The sequence below is a fragment of the Colias eurytheme genome, chromosome 16 (genome assembly GCF_061535395.1).
Source record: "Colias eurytheme isolate Ceu_HAF_F1 chromosome 16, ilColEury1 Martin Lab GWU primary, whole genome shotgun sequence".
Classification (NCBI taxonomy): Eukaryota; Metazoa; Arthropoda; class Insecta; order Lepidoptera; family Pieridae; genus Colias; species Colias eurytheme.
Genome location: NC_142995.1, coordinates 7,697,294 through 7,713,702, shown reverse-complemented (window position 1 = coordinate 7,713,702; position 16,409 = coordinate 7,697,294). Strand labels below are relative to the sequence as shown.

The 16,409-nt window shown below is 34.5% G+C and overlaps 2 protein-coding genes across 3 annotated transcripts; one reads left to right on the top strand and one right to left on the bottom strand.

Annotated features, from left to right (window-relative positions):
- Positions 1-62: 62 nt before the first annotated feature.
- Phax (phosphorylated adaptor for RNA export) lies at positions 63-5,949 on the bottom strand. Its single transcript, XM_090110775.1, has 6 exons — positions 5,749-5,949; positions 5,278-5,532; positions 4,706-5,063; positions 3,918-4,009; positions 3,405-3,591; positions 63-3,101 (listed from the first exon to the last, which is right to left on the bottom strand). Exons 1-6 carry the CDS (start codon positions 5,809-5,811, stop codon positions 2,845-2,847), a joined length of 1,212 nt encoding a protein of 403 aa, XP_089966901.1. The 5' UTR covers positions 5,812-5,949; the 3' UTR covers positions 63-2,844.
- A 4,118-nt stretch (positions 5,950-10,067) lies between these two features.
- LOC149901923 (putative beta-hexosaminidase fdl) lies at positions 10,068-15,383 on the top strand. Of its 2 annotated transcripts, XM_090110611.1 has the most exons (5): positions 10,068-10,211; positions 11,711-11,886; positions 12,123-12,307; positions 12,650-12,844; positions 13,702-15,383. In XM_090110611.1, the coding sequence occupies exons 1-5, from the start codon at positions 10,068-10,070 to the stop codon at positions 15,381-15,383; spliced, it is 2,382 nt and encodes a 793-aa protein (XP_089966737.1). The 2 variants fall into 2 exon arrangements, with proteins under 2 accessions (XP_089966737.1, XP_089966738.1); XM_090110612.1 differs by lacking the exons at positions 10,068-10,211; positions 11,711-11,886; positions 12,123-12,307; positions 12,650-12,844 and adding an exon at positions 13,562-13,629 and having other exon boundaries at positions 13,700-15,383.
- The last annotated feature ends 1,026 nt before the right edge of the window (positions 15,384-16,409 follow it).

The following is a 16,409-nucleotide window of genomic DNA, read 5'->3' as shown; positions in this document are numbered from 1 at the left end:
GGTTTTTAATTTACCTTCTATACTTTGAGGACAGCTTAAAATGAAACAACAAAACATTTTCTACAAAACTTTATTATACAAATATGTTTCCCTATGATAATAACAGACTGTACATTAACTACACACAAACTTAAGATACTTGTAAAAAATATAACATTTTGACAAGTTCTTCCAACATTGTAGTACCATGGGCATGGTAGAAAACAGGACCATGCATAGACATTTTCCATTTTCAACTACATCATTACTTTAGATAATTTTACATGATGCTCCATAAAATGTCAGTGGTGATTTGAATAAAATGAAAACAGAACTTGATTAAGCTTAATAATATATGCAATAGACCAGCATTATGTTCACCATTTTACAATTTTGTGAACATTTGCAACATACAAAATATATTCAATCATCAACAATATGCATAAGAGACCCAGTGAAAAAATATATAATATTTCAATAGTTACAAATTAAGTGAATTTCTATATTAATGGTCTACAATCTACAGCTTTATAATACAGCCAAGTGTTACATGAATCAGTAATTGTGACAGGTAATTCAATTATTTTTACTGTTATAAAAATAAATTTATAGGCGGATGAAAGATCATAATGCCCAAAACCATAGTAAAAAGGGAACAAGTAAGTTAAAGGTACATCTCGTTGTTTGTATATCGCGGAGCGCTTGGTCACGCCATCCGCTCATGTACGTACGCAAGCTTGACACAGTCCGCTCGGTTCCTTCTCATGAACCATTCTAAGAGTATTTGTTTATACAATTATCAACGTGACAAGTTAAAACCCCTGCGCCTTGCGAGTTTAGGTACCGTGCGCTCCTAAACGCCGGGAGTCGGCCTACTTGTTCTTTCTATACTATGCCAAAACTGCAATACTACTCTGGATTTGGGGTTATAGTTTAAAATTTTAAGGGAACTATTTAGATCATATGCATTGAATACTGCTATTTTTCTGTAACAATTTCTACCAAGTTATTGTTTCAGCATACACTTGGAACAGGATTTATTTAGTCTTTTCTATAAAAATAATTATTATAGTATACTTTAATATTAGGAATCATTTAATTAATATCGATACTCATGCTAAATCATAATTTCTATAACCTAAGAATAAATAAAAAGCAACTCAATATTTGTGCTGTAATATGAAATAATAAATGTGCAAACAATTAATTAATTCTTTACATCTATACTAAAGCATTTTAAGAGCAAGAACTGAAGGCACCTTGGAATAACAATGTTTTTAACAGTTTTCACTGTAACATTTTAGATACAAGAATGAGAATTTGCCAAGCTATAAGAAGCAAGAATTATCTTCAATGATGGAGTTTCGTGCAAGAGCCACATTGCAACCTGTCTAATGACGTATCAAAAGGATAGATATATAAAACTCGATCAATTATATGTATTTTAAAACGGCAATGGCTGCTCATAACCCACACACATACACGAGTCAGGCAATTACCTGACCAAGGTATTACAAGTAAAGTAAGCAGAACATCTATCTCAATCATTTCAGGATAAAATGAAAAACTTTAAAACTTGTTTCATTTTTTCATTAATTGTGTAAGTGTTGCATTTGGGCCTGATTTTATGACGGGATGTATTTCTTTTTTCAACGTAGATCAAAAAAGATTTATTTTCGTGAAATCTACAAAAGATAAACGACGTCTTTACCAGTTTACCAACTGCGTTTCAAAGTTACAGAAAATAACTCCATTGCTGAAATACTCAACCCTTTTTTATATTAGTATCAATAGTTGATTGCAACAAGATAATGCAATGAGTTTTTGCCCTTAAGTATAAGTAACAAAAACATCAAGCACTTAACATTAAGTATAAAAGTAAAAATAGTATATTTAGTATACCATATACAGTAATAATATTAATATAAGAAGGTCGCAATTATTTTAACTACATTTAGAACGGCCGTACACGGGCAGCTCGAGCAGTTAACGGCTGAGCGACGTACATGGACTGCTCGAGCGGTCGGTCGTTGACTGCTTGAGCTGTCCCTACCAACCGCGCAGTTGACGGCTTGAAGCGCTCGCGACTGCTCGAGCAGTCCGTGTACGGCAGTGAATGAATGTCTATAGTGCACCGCGCGGCTTCAAGCCGTCGGTCTCAACTGTTTGAAGCGGTCTGTGTATGGTCGCCCTTAGATCGCACTTTTCACATCTCTGCAGGCACTGGAGCTAACTTCTACACAAATGTCGGGCCAAACTACATATGTATTCAGCTGTAACTAACACTTTATCGTATAATAAATATTATATAGCAACATTCAATAATCATGATATCCATTCCTCTCAGACAATGTTTAAAATTTCAATATACAGTTCAAAATATTCTCGAGACATCCAAATTTCAAGTACCCGGCGATTGATATTGCTAGTCTACACAAAACTGAGAAGTTCAACAACGTTTTATATCTATAGACCCCTGTCTATCATAATACATAACAAATGCAAACATTTCAGTCTCACGAAAAACAATATAAATTGACGAGTACTATACAAGCACATTTATATTACAAGGATCTAAGGCAATTGGGCCGCAGTAAAAATCACAGCCCTGGGTGCACTTATGAATGCATTATTACCTCAATCAATGAGGATTTATACAAATCAGCAGAGTAGAGCACACACGAGCAGAAAACGTTGGAGTTAAATGCATATTTCTGGAAATGAACCTCAAAGATTTCCCCATTAATTCCCGGTATCTAATTATACCAATCTCTACCCCAATAGGACTCGACATTCAACTCATTGCCTCTACTCTGTCGAGACAATCATAGGATAATTTAGTTCAATATAAAAAAGCACCAAAATTTAGAAAAAGTCCATTTCATCGTTACACATAACCTCCAAGTAATCTCCGTCTTCATATTCTTGTAGTGGTCTCGTTCTATCGGGGAGGGGGGAGTGTGGTCGCGCGGGGGAGGGGAGGTGTTCTTGCTCGGGCGAGTGATCGTCAGTGTCGCTCGAGCACTCGCGGGCGTCGGTCGCGGGTGAGGGTGGCGGGTTCGAACCGTGCTCCGTTTGCACTGTCGCTTCACCCCGCGATAATAGTGATGGCAGTTCGGAGTCTGAAAAGAAAAGCAATATTATAAAATATTCTCATGACAATATTTTAGACAAATTAATTTGTGACCGTTAAAGGCATATTGCATGCATAATGAATAAAAACAATATCTGTAATCTACTCTCTAGTAAATAATGCAATTAAAAGTTATTTATACAGAGAATGTTCTTTTTTTTTCATGTATTCATCTGCAATCAATCGTAGGCTAGGAACAGATATTTGGGTTGGGTATGTTTTTTCAATATCAGGTCTTTTCAGGCAACACATAAAATAATTCAGAATTTCTTAATTATTGTTTATGAATTACCTGTAAGACTTTGCTTCAACTGTTCCATGACCTTTTGGCGACTCTTAACGCGTCCCTTCTTAATTTTTCGCGCCGTTTCCTTCCGATCCTCATTGAATATCTTGTTCACCATGGCTTGTGATACTTCATCATCTCTCTTCAAAAGGAAGAAGTATACACCTCCGGATGTCCTACGACGAGTACCATTCTGTAATTCAATAATAAATTAAAACACATAATGTACATATAAGAACATCTCTAACTAAGTTTTAAAGTCATTATTAAAAAAAAAAGACGGGTTGCACTCCGGGAGTGCCGGCAGAAGTGAAAACTTGATTATTAACATTGAGCATGTTTGATATTTTGGAATGGTATCCGTCTTACGCTTTTTCGATCAGGTCACGTGTCCTGACGCGAGTTTAAGATTTTATACCCATTACAGAAAAAGTGCTCAACGCCGCTAAAGAAGTTTCCACTTCAAAAATATTTTCAAGAGAAAGTTATTACAATAAAAATCATAAAATATCCACTAACCATAACAAGCATTCCACCATCTGCTTCTACTGTTTGTGTTTCCTTATAAATTTCAATCGCCTTACTTGCTCCCAGCACCTCCACAATCCTTGCTGTAAGAAAATATGACGACGATGACTTTTAATTGTATCAATTTTACAAACCATTTTCAAATCCTAGCTAAATGATTGGCAAATTTTGTCAAAGAGAACAACATTTTATTTGTTACTATTTGTGTGTGCAGCAAAAAACAGGTCCTGTATTCTATCAACCTTAATCCCTCAGTCCCGGAATCACAGACACAATAGAAAACCTATTGTGTCGCGGCCCGATCGGGCCGCTCGGTGGTCAATGGGTTAAAAAAAGATTTACATGAAACAGGAAACTGTCTAATGACTATTGTAAATTGTTGAATCAGGAGCACAATAAGAGCTATTACGCACTGTCGACCAGTCGCTGGCGACTCAGTCGCCGGCGACTGTGACTTACTAAAGTTTAAATAGGGGCTTGCGCACTTAGTCGTCAGTCGTCCAGGAGTAAGTCCAGTCGCCGGCGACTGGTCGACAGTGCGTAATAGCTCTAAACTAAATCATACAAATACTAATATACCTAAGGGCCGATTTTTCAATCCTTGGTTAAAATTTATCTGTCCAATAAAGTATTACACGAAAATATTAAAATGTCACCTGTAAACTGTCAAATATGGGCAAGTAGAATACATTTTTGAAATAGTAGTTTAATATGTTATTTGACAAATAAGTTTTAACCAAGCATTGAAAAATCGGCCCTAATAAAAATAAAATATTTACCAATTAGATCCTTTTTCTCCTCAGCAAGTTTTTCAGCTATTTCATTGGCAATACTTTCCAAAGGATCATCAGCTGTAAAAACTAAGTCTGGCAGTAATCTTGCATTCTGTTTCTCTTCAGGAAGTTGGTGGCTGTTCACCCGCTTCCCTAACCTTAACTTCACATTGGATCTGTCCGAGAATGTCCTTTTATTGTGACTCTTATTTGCGTGATGATTTTCATGATTACTACTAAAAACTTTTTTAGAAATATAGTTATCGTCTAATCTATACTTAATGGTATAATCATAAGACTCAACGCCGTATCTGCTTTTCTTTGATACATCACATGTAACCATATCTTCAGTCAAAAGGTCTTCCTGGAAATTATATAAAAATTAAAGCTTGCAATAAAAAACATAAGGAAAAGTCCATAATTTAGTTATTTATTTCTGTAGATTCAATAAGAAATTAACAAATTTTGTAGTGCAAACAATAATTATTTAGTAAACAAAACATAATTCAGATTTTTACAAAACAAGTGCATTATTCTCACTTTTGGCAAAAATATGTAAAATAAATTGGGTTTAATACCTGCAAAGCTTGGCACCATATATTGTATTTGTTATTGCGCCCTGATTGGGCTTGTGGCTGTGGGCGTCGTGGTCTCAATTTAGTGCGTTTCGCGCGACGCCTTGGTTCATCGTCCGACTCAGAGCCCGACGATTCGAGCGAAGCCTCATCGCTTTGCTCGTCCTGAATCTGCATATTTACTAAAGAAGGCGGGTTGAACACTTCTGGACGCTCCAAAGGAATATAAGTGCCTTCTTCCACATCTGAATCCTCCAACTGAGAACACAAATAGATGGTGCTTAAAACTATTTACGCACTAAGCCCTTCCGAATTATCAATTCTAGATATTAGTAAAACGATGCAAATTAACCACAGTACCTAGTAGTAAGTAAATATATCGAAATATCTTCTCAATATTAGAGATGTATCTGAATTAAAATCAACAATCTAATTATTTTTATTGCACAAAAAAGTAATGAGAAATTGTTTAACCTCGCCATCTTCTCGTTCTTGGGTTACTTCAACTTCCAATTCTCCTTCTGTAGTCGACATCATTATCTATAAATGCTCTCCAGATATAGTCGTAAAAGCACATGAAAGTAATTTATTAGTAAATCTTCAAGAAAGCGATTACAAAGACGAATCTTTGTAATCGCTTTTCGCTAGTCGCTAATTTTGACATATGTCACTCTAAACAATAGACAAAATATACCACAGATAAATATAAAACAATAAACACCCACGGATCCAGAAGCTTAAACATAATAACAGATAATAAAGTACACATTAACAGATAAATAAAATAAATTTATTTTATGGGGTTTTTCTTTTTGCTATGACTTTGTTTTTTATAAAGAAACAATAGATTCATGATCACGATTCACCAATATTCAGCGTTTATTTTTCCAATTATCGCTTTCATATAGCGCCTTTTTATATTACAATGATCACCGAACACCACACCGAACACCTTACTAGTTTTATAATTTATTGGGTACGAATGTTTCTTGGAGCTAAAATAAATGACCTACGTATCTAAATACTCTTACGGATCATTTTCACAGTCGTGTTCGTTATTCGCCTCGTGATCGATGATAATACATATAGGTATTAGACCCAATATTCACATAAGTGTGACGACGTAAACGACTGGTTGACTTATATTGATTACGTTTGATCCTGCATTTACACATTCAACTCAACGATATATTCAAACTCAAACTCAAACATTTATATTACGAACATTCGCATTCGTCCCGTTCCTGTGGTATTTCCGGGATAAAAAGCCTATGTCTTATTCGGGGTCTTCATCTATCTACATACCAAGTTTCATTGTAATCGGTTGAGTTGTTTTTACGTGAAAGAATAACAAATATCCATCCTCGCAAACTTTTGCATTTATTATCTAGTAAGTATGATATAATCTACTATATAAAAATAAGTCGGGTTTTCCTTTCTGACGCTATAACTCCAGAATGCACGAACCGATTTCCACGGTTTTGCATTCGTTGGATAGGTCTCGGGCTCCGTGAGGTTTATAGCAAAGAAAAGGTGTCTCTGGTGGCGAAACGGAGTTCGCCCGGTTTGCTAGTCTGATATAATATTAGAAGGATATAAGTGTAGATATAAGTGTTCAAAAGCCATTGAAAATTAAATCGAAAGAGTATTTTTAAATCTCTAGTTTATACGCACAGAATAAATATTATTACTCTATACGTCCATTCTGACTTCTACAATTTGATGGTTTCCTTACAAACAAAGATTTTTAATTCATTTCGGTATTTCTCTAAGGGTGAAACCAATAATTACTATCACATAACATAACTTAGATTGAAGCTGAATTGGTAATATATAAAATATTTATGTAAGTGGATTTTAAATATTTTTTCTGTCACTTACAGCATGGTAGTTAGCGCTAAGCTCCCTACAGATCGTTAGTAACGGCTCACTCACACTGCACACAACAGACGCATCAATAAACGCACAAGCTAAGTGTGCTTATCTTAATCTTAATCTTAATAATACCTATATATGAATCTCGTGTCACAATGTTTGTCCTCAATGGACTTCTAAACCACTTAACCGATTATAATAAAATTCGCACACCATGTGCAGTTCGATCCAACTTGAGAGATAGGATAGTTTAAACATGTAGGTACCACGGGCGAAGCCGAGGCGGACCGCTAGTAGTATATATTCACAAACGAATAAATAAGTACCTATAAAACTTCCTACAACATTTTTAATGTCATTTGTTTTTCACGTAGTTATATTTGGAATAAGGGGAACGGAGGCTCGTATCCACAACCCCAAGGATACAGGCCTCCGTTCCCCTCACAGTTTTCAATCCATTCCATTATTTCCGCCGACCTTTGCTTATCCTTTAAATATTCTATCTCTATAACTTCTATCGGTTATAATCTTATTCATATATCTATTCATCGTAACTCGTAAGTATCTAAATCAAACGTTTATAAGCGGTCTTATTAATTGGCACCGTTTTTAGGGCAGCATTCGAAGCTGTGAGTAAAACTTCATTACGACCACATAATCGCGAATCAATTATAGATGTTCGTTTTACCCGTCTACCCAGCGAAACACCACCAGACGACGATTACGATCCCAGAGACCACAGAGTGCCAAAATCACCTATAAAGCACGTAAATTGTAATGTTTTATATCGAAAAACATAAAAAGTAGTCGTTCGTAGGTATATCATTGCCTTATCCACGTAGTTATAGGAAATTCTCATACGAATGTTCCACAAAACTCATTTGGGTAAAACCGCGAAAAATTGTCCCGTTACATTCATGACATCATAACAAACGTTACATACATGACTGAATGTTACTTACATGACCATTATAAAGCTGAGTACATATATCAGTTATCTTTTCTTCCTAGCATTAAAAAGTTAACGTCGACACGGTGTCTTACACTCACACGACAGGAAAAAATGGAGATATAGGTAGGTAAAACCAATTCATATATCATAAAATAATGAATTAAAACAAAAAGATGCATAAATCAAAATTGTATTGAAAAAAATTGATATTTTTTCCGCTTTTTAAAGTGAAACTTTTATTACATCGTCTCAAACTTTTTGGTCTGTGTAGCGCATGTCGCGTGTATCGCGGCTGCCGAGTAGGTATACCTATTCGGCACGTGACATGCGCTACACAAAGCAGTGTTCGGAACCGTTCGAACAGTTTCACTTTTACCGTGGTTTCATAAAACCACACAACATTTTTTTATTCCTTTCTGCATTTTTCGTTTGTAGTTCTTTATATTTCTCGGGATTTTGAACTTGTAACTTCTCTCGATATATTTTTTGCCTTTCGGCATTCGTCAACGCCATCTGTAATTTGATTTTCTCATTTGAAAAAATAATTAATAAAAAAACTTAAAAAAAACCCGACTGACACTGCAAATTCATAACACGCAGTCGGAGGCTACACGGCTACAAAATATTACTGGCCTCTACCCATTCTATACATCTTATATAGCCTCCGACTGTGTGTTATGAATTTGCAGTGTCAGTTTTTTATTTTTTTTATTAATTATTTTATTTTATTCTTTTTTTTTGTATAATCAGGTAAAAAATATTAAGGTAATGAAAAACTATAGATAAAGACCAATCCAATGATATCTTGCACATCAAAATCCGTTCAGCCGTTTAGATTTGAAAATATTATCGTCCTTTTTTCGCGCAATTTTTTAATAGACCTATGTGTTCTAAGCCTAACAACATGTCATGACTGTAACGTAACACATTTCGTTACACATCGTCACAATCATGACAAAAAATGCGGGCGACATAACCTTAAATTAAAATTACTACTCGATTGTGAATGCTAAGAACCACGAAGTAGTCTTATTCTTTAGTTTTATAGTAAGCCTACGTAAAGATTTATAATAATAAGACAGAATATATATACTTACCTCGCAATCGAACACTTTAAATACCCTTTTTTCGAGCGACAAATCTCACATCAACACAAAACACCATTTCTCTCAAAGAAAAAATGGCTGCTTTTGTTTTTTAAATGTTGCCAGCATGCCAAATAGTGTTGCCACTCAATAAAATAAGAGAAGGATTCTGATAATTCTTATAGTATGGCAGTTAGAGACGTTACATACGTGACGTTACACACGTATAAAAAAAGTGGACAGTTTTTTAAATAATAATAAAAAATCGATTAAGGCCTTGTGCATTAAAAGATTTTTATGGTCATGTTGAATAAGAACCGAATAACTTAAATTTTTCATAAAAATGCGAGTCAGTCATACCATTTCGTAGGGGTTATCAGTTTTTGTCACAAGGGTGTTAGGTGGACAAATATTTTTTATATGGACAGAAAAGTGGAGCCAGTAAAAAAAATATAAAATAAAATATTTCTGCAAGAGATAGATTGAGTTTTATGAAATAATCTAAAAGAACACAAGCATACCTTTTATTACATATCTAACAAAACACTTGTTGTCAAAAAACGTTGATGCCATATGAGAAATAAAATGGGAACATTGAAAAAATAATTCATGTACAATTTTTCGCGGTTTTACCCATTTATTATCCTAAAATCGGTCCTTTGCGAAGTAAAAGAAACCCCCAGTTTCAGAATGGTGTTTTCCATAAAGGAAATTTTTGATAAATAAAATTGTTATGAATGTTATCACTCGAATGAGGAACAACGAACAGCAGCATCTTTTCATGACCTAGTTCCAACACTAAAATGATATGGCATAGTCGGTCGGTACACACCTGGCACGATATTAATTTAACTAATTTGTTTGTTTTTTTCAGACCATGGATGGCTTATTTCAACCTAATGCGAACAACATGGGGCGCTGGGGTTTTGGGTCTACCGTTGGCTGTCAGCCAAGCTGGCATAATACTTGGCCCCATCATGAGCTCATCTTTGGGAATTCTTATTATACACATGCACTTGACTTTGGTAAGTTTTTAAATATATTAAATATTAGTACAAAAATAACAGTAAATTCAAAAAGTCTATGTTGATACAATTTTTTTCAGCTTCGTTGTCTAAATGAAATCAGCCGTCGACTAAAAATCCCATATATTTCATACAGATATGGTTTTCGAATAGCTCTCTTGCACGGCCCTTGGATTTGCCATGGGATTGGTCGCCGTGGACCGTGAGTTATTTATATGGACAATTTTACTAAATTATTAAAAATATAATTCAAAAATTGTTCCACAGTTCAAGAAATTATGAAAAATGTTGTTTACAGAATGATAATAGCAGTGTTTATGTTACTTAGCCAATTAGGAATTTGTACAGTGTTCGTGATATTCACGACGGATAGTTTGAGGGATGTAAGTAAAGATGTGTTTATGTACCTGTAAGATGTAATATTTAAAATATATACCTATGTATTAAGATTTTAGATAGAACGGAACTGACAACGATCAACAATGCACATAATTTCTTTAAAGATGCCAAGTGCCAACAACATGAAGTAGAAAATTTTTATTTCCTCTTATAATTTCGTCAAAATTATGTATATTTTACATTTCTTTGACCTTATTTTACCTTCCTTTTTTACGACTTTAATTTTAATTTCATGTTCTCAGATAATGGATTGGCCAAACTCAAAACCCGCAATATTAGCTCTACTAATACCGTATTTACTCCTCGAATATTTTATGAAGACGTTGTCGGTTGTCAGCTATATATCTATGTATGGTAGAGATTTTTTGTATAATTTATTATATATGATTTCACAAACTTTTACAACGAATGATTCATTATATGATTTCACAAGCTTTTACAACATAACTACATTTATGAGCTGAAAATTGATTTATACCTACATTGAAATTGATTAAAAACACTTTAATAATAGGATAATAAAATAATAATGTTAGCTTGGGCCTTCCGCCGAAATAGGAATATCTGATTATGAAGAAAAATAGTTTACAACAGTCAACAGAGAAGTTACAAAGTACTTACCTACTTCGCTCTACCTGGTGGTAGAGCCACACTACATCGATCGAGTTTCACGTATAATAAGTATGTATATTAAACAGTATATATTTTTCAGGCAATTATCTGAACATGGCTGGTCTAGTGTTGATTATCTACCACATATTCTTAGCACCTCATGGACATTACGTTTTAGCATCAACGGATCCGTTGGCGCTGTTTTTTGTAATCGGGACGTGTTTATTCAATTTATCTGCCGTTGCTGTGGTGAGCTTTACAGTATTATTCATTGTTTCTTAAAAAAATACTTACCAATATATAATTGAAATATTTTAATTTCTAAGTATTTTTATGAAATACCAGTCCAAAAAATAGCGACGATGGTAGGTAAATTGGTGAGATGGTAAGATATAAAACAATTTCAAAATTTTTTCCCTGATACTGCTCGTTTCAAATTAATAGTGTTTATGGCACCTATAAAACATGATACCTTATTCTATTTATAGGTGTTATCCCTGGATAAAGCTCTAAAGGACCCCAGGGTGTTAACAAAACCGTATGGTATGGTTACCATAGGCATGCTGTTGCCTACGATATTCACAACTGTGTTCGGGGTGTTGGGATACTGGTCTTTCGGCACTATGGAGGAGAATGTGCTACGATCTCTACCGTTTGACGATTAGTAAGGGATTGATACGTTCTGCGTTATTTATCATTGTTTTGAATTTGGTTTGACTTTAAAATTATTTTAAAATACACTTACTACACGGTAATAATATTCTTTGTAAATATATTATACATAAGACATAAGAATACAGTTTGTTAGCGCTAAGCCATACTTTAACAAGAGCAAAGTGATAAAGAAATATTTACCAATTTAAAATAATTTTCCTATCTAAAAGCTCTAATTAATTTCAGTTCAGCAATGGCAGCAATAGGACTGTACATGGTGGCAGTTGCATTTGCATTTCCCATTCAATGCTACCCAGCGACACAGATGATTATCGAGGTGGTAAAGAACTGGCATCCGTCGGATGAACTTTCAGAAGAAACATTGAAAACTATTGAGACTACTGCGAGACCATGCTTCGTTTTAATGTCATGTGAGCACAAAATAATACACAATATACCTAAACTAAGAACATATCTATATATAATTGTACAGTAAGTATCTTATTTTTAAATATAAATATTGTTTTTTTTTAAGTGGCATAAATTCAGGTAGTTGGTACCTGTATGCTAGAAATTATGCGTATTAATCCTATAATACGCAATATTTCCACTATTTCCAATGTGAAAGCTTCATATTTTGACTTAGGTAGGTATTTGATGAAATATCTAGTGATATACTTGTCTGCTATTAATTTACATTAGCTACGATTATTGAGCAGAATCATATATGTTATATTCCTTCTTCCTGCTATATATTCTATTTTTTTTTTCAGTTTTCGTTTGCTATATGATTCCAATCCAGGGAGCGTTTGTTGCGTTTGTTGGGAACCTCTGCACGACAATGCTGGCGATTGTTTTTCCCGCGCTTATGGAGCTTTGTCTCTTTTATCCAGACCAATATGGAAAACACAAAGTGTATCTAATTAAAGATCTTATCATAGTAACTTTCGGATGCATTTCGTTTGTATGCGGTGTCATTTTGTGCAGTTATCTTATTTATGTGAGAGTGCTATCATTGCACGCGATTAATAATCCTGAATTTTATTAAGCTATTCTCTTTAATGCTCTTTGTATTATTGGTTAAATTTAAAATAAATGTCTTTTGGGTAAAATATTGTCTTCTTTTTTAACACTATCCTGGATATTTGTAGGTACCTACTGAATATTATGTTCATAAAATAACCTACGGACTACGAATAAAATTGCGCTATTCTTGTAGATTAGAAGGAATTACAGTAAATAGGGTACATATATTAGAAGTTCAAAGAATAAAAAGTTATTAACTACCTATGTTTTTTTTTCACCGATAGTTGATTATTATAGTTACAACTCTAGTCTGATTGAGTAAACTGAAAAGAATTTTTCAAGAAAAATCCTTCATTCATCAGAATTGAGTTTAAACACAAGTTTAAACAAAATATGAATATTCGTAGAGGTCGACTATTCTCCTGGAATCTTTACCAGAGACTTTACCAACATAACATTGACACTGGTTTTTGTCATAACATCCAAACGTCTTAAAATGAAGCATATTGCGAAACTTTTAACTACAAGAAGTGAAAACAAAATTGTTAAAGTGAATATCTGTTATATTTCATGAAAATTAACTAAGTATATAGAATTATATTTAGGTTTATTGTAATAAATTAATTCCTCTATAGTGAATGGTACGATAAGGATACGATATGGAAATCCCAAACAAAGAATTGCTTCTACTCTTTCTTATAACATTTCAATTTGCTGGATTTTCTGCGTGAGTTCCATGATTTCGGCTTATAGCTATTAATTATTATCAATCCACCAATTTATTTGTTTCCTTTCAGAGATAAGTTACCGCTTTGGACTTGGGATTGCATTAACGATAGATGTGTACCATCGAAAGCAACTCTGTCAGGAAAACTACAGACCCTAATAACATGTAACATGCTATGTGGCTCCATGATGCTCTGGCCGCAGCCAACTGGCCGTGTTAGCTTATCAGCAACAGCTGTGCCTGTCCGTGCTGATTTATTTCACCTCCAAATAATATCGTTTCCATCCAGATCAGTACGGGAACACGTACGTGAAGCTTTTGAAATATTTAGAGATGTTTTACGTGGATTGGAAAATCAAACACGCGCATACGAGGATTGGAGAGCCGTTTCTGTCAGAGTCGCCATCAACGAAAGTGGCTCTTTAGATCCGAGGTTTCGTCTTAATACAGATGAAAGTTATCGATTTAAATTACGACCGAAAAATGGTACAAAGAGATCTCTTATAATAGACGTATTTTCCAATTCATTTTGCGGTACACGTCATGCCTTTGAAACAATATCGCAGCTTATCTGGTTAGATAAGTATGCAGGATCGCTTGTTATGTTAGAAGCGGCCAGTGTTGATGATGCGCCACGTTTCAAATATCGAGGACTGATGTTGGATACCGCTCGTAATTTCTTTCCACTAAATGACGTTATAAGGACTATTGATGCAATGGCCGCTAATAAGTTAAACACGTTTCACTGGCATGCAACTGATTCTCAATCATTTCCACTACAGTTGGAAAGTATTCCACATTTAGCCGAGTACGGAAGTTATGGCCCCGGAGCAGTATATACCAGTGACGACGTACGAACTGTATCACGTCATGCAAGACTTCGAGGAATACGTGTTTTGTTGGAGGTAGATCTACCAGCTCATGTGGGAAATGCTTGGGTTTGGAGCTTACACAAACGTGTCAATAACATGATCCACTGTTTGGACTCACATCCTTGGTATGAATATTGTAATGAACCTCCTTGCGGACAATTAAACCCGCGTAGTGTTGAAGTTTATGAAATTATAGAGCGTTTGTATGCTGAAATCACTCAACTTACGGGAACAGATGATATCTTTCATATGGGTAACGACGATGTCTCACAACGCTGTTGGGTTGAACAGTTTAACACTTCCGATCCAATTGATCTGTGGTTGATATTTACTCAAAACGCATTACAGCGTTTAGAATCTGCGATGGGAAAGTTACCAGATTTAATTATCTTCTGGGCAAGTGAAATGAGCAAACGTATTAAACTTGATTTGAAAGATTATGTGCATAAAATAGGATTGCAGGCTCGCGATGTGACATGGATGCAAAAATATGTTACCGGAATACGAACTGTGATATCCCACGAAGATGCTTGGGATTTAAATAGTGGCTACGGTTCTTGGTATGAAGAAACTGGGGGTACAATATACAACTCATGGCAAAGAGTATACGAACATAGACCTTGGAGCAGAAAATCTATTAAATGTTTAGAGGGAGGCGAAGCAACCGTATGGACATCAACTTTAAGTGCTTGCGCGCTTGATCCAAGAATTTGGCCACGAGCAGCTGCTCTGGCTGAAAGGCTATGGTCAGATCGAGCTGAAGGTGCGACTCGACCAGTATATGCCCGGTTAGATATCCATCGTTCACGGCTTAAGTCACGTGGGATACAAGTTTCGCCTTTGTGGTCGACTTGGTGCACACATAACCCATATACATGCTAACTAAAATGTATAGAATTACGGTTTATTTAGGTATTAAATAAAAAGTCATTATCATCATTAAAAATAAAAATAAATCCGCAATGGTTATTATTAGTTTCAATCGTTTGGTTACTTTTGCAGTAACATAAAATGTCCGAAATGCAGTGTATCTAAAGATACTCTAGTTCCTGTTAACATTTACCAAGACGGTGAGGGACCTTTATTTATTTATCCTTTTCAGGGCAATTTTGCTAATTCATCTAGGTATGTTTTTATTAGATCACGACTATTTGGCCAATGTTCATAACGAGCGAAAGTATGATGCATGACTGATTGATATAGAAAAATAACAATATAGGTATAACTTACAATCGCTACATTTGACTAAATCTATTTTTTGGGAAACGTAATTAGTACGGTCTACTACATGAGGAATTCACCTCGCTGTCGATAGCTTAAATCTATAGCCCAAATAATCTTACAAATAATAGACATCGTTTATGACTTACCGACTTGTTTTCAAGCAAACACTGGCATTTGTTAACATTCATTGTAAATACCTAGCTGAATTTTAGATTCATAATGTATATCTCCTCTGCTTCTTCTCTGTGTTCTACCGGGCTATCCTAGTTGACATTTTGGAAATTGGAAGACTTCTTATGTTCTGTTACATAATTTAGGTGTAATATATAATTATACATTTTAATAATATGTAAATTTAACTTTAAATTTTCTATTTATCTATCTATCTATCTAAGCATTCGAATGCCATAAAACTAAAATATCGAATTCATTAAATGGACTATTCAAATTTTATATGAATTCAACGAACCAATCCTTTCTAATATTAGTGAGTTCAAACAAACTCTTTAGTAATTTTAGGACATCTATAGATTTAATAAAATATGTTTCTGTTTTGATAACCCTAATGACGGAAGAACGGATGTGACGTAAATATCCGGATCCTGTTTTTGCATTAAGAAATCGAGAAATACGAAAATATTGGATAAGAATAAAATAAGAAAAATTAAAATTAAATATTTATTT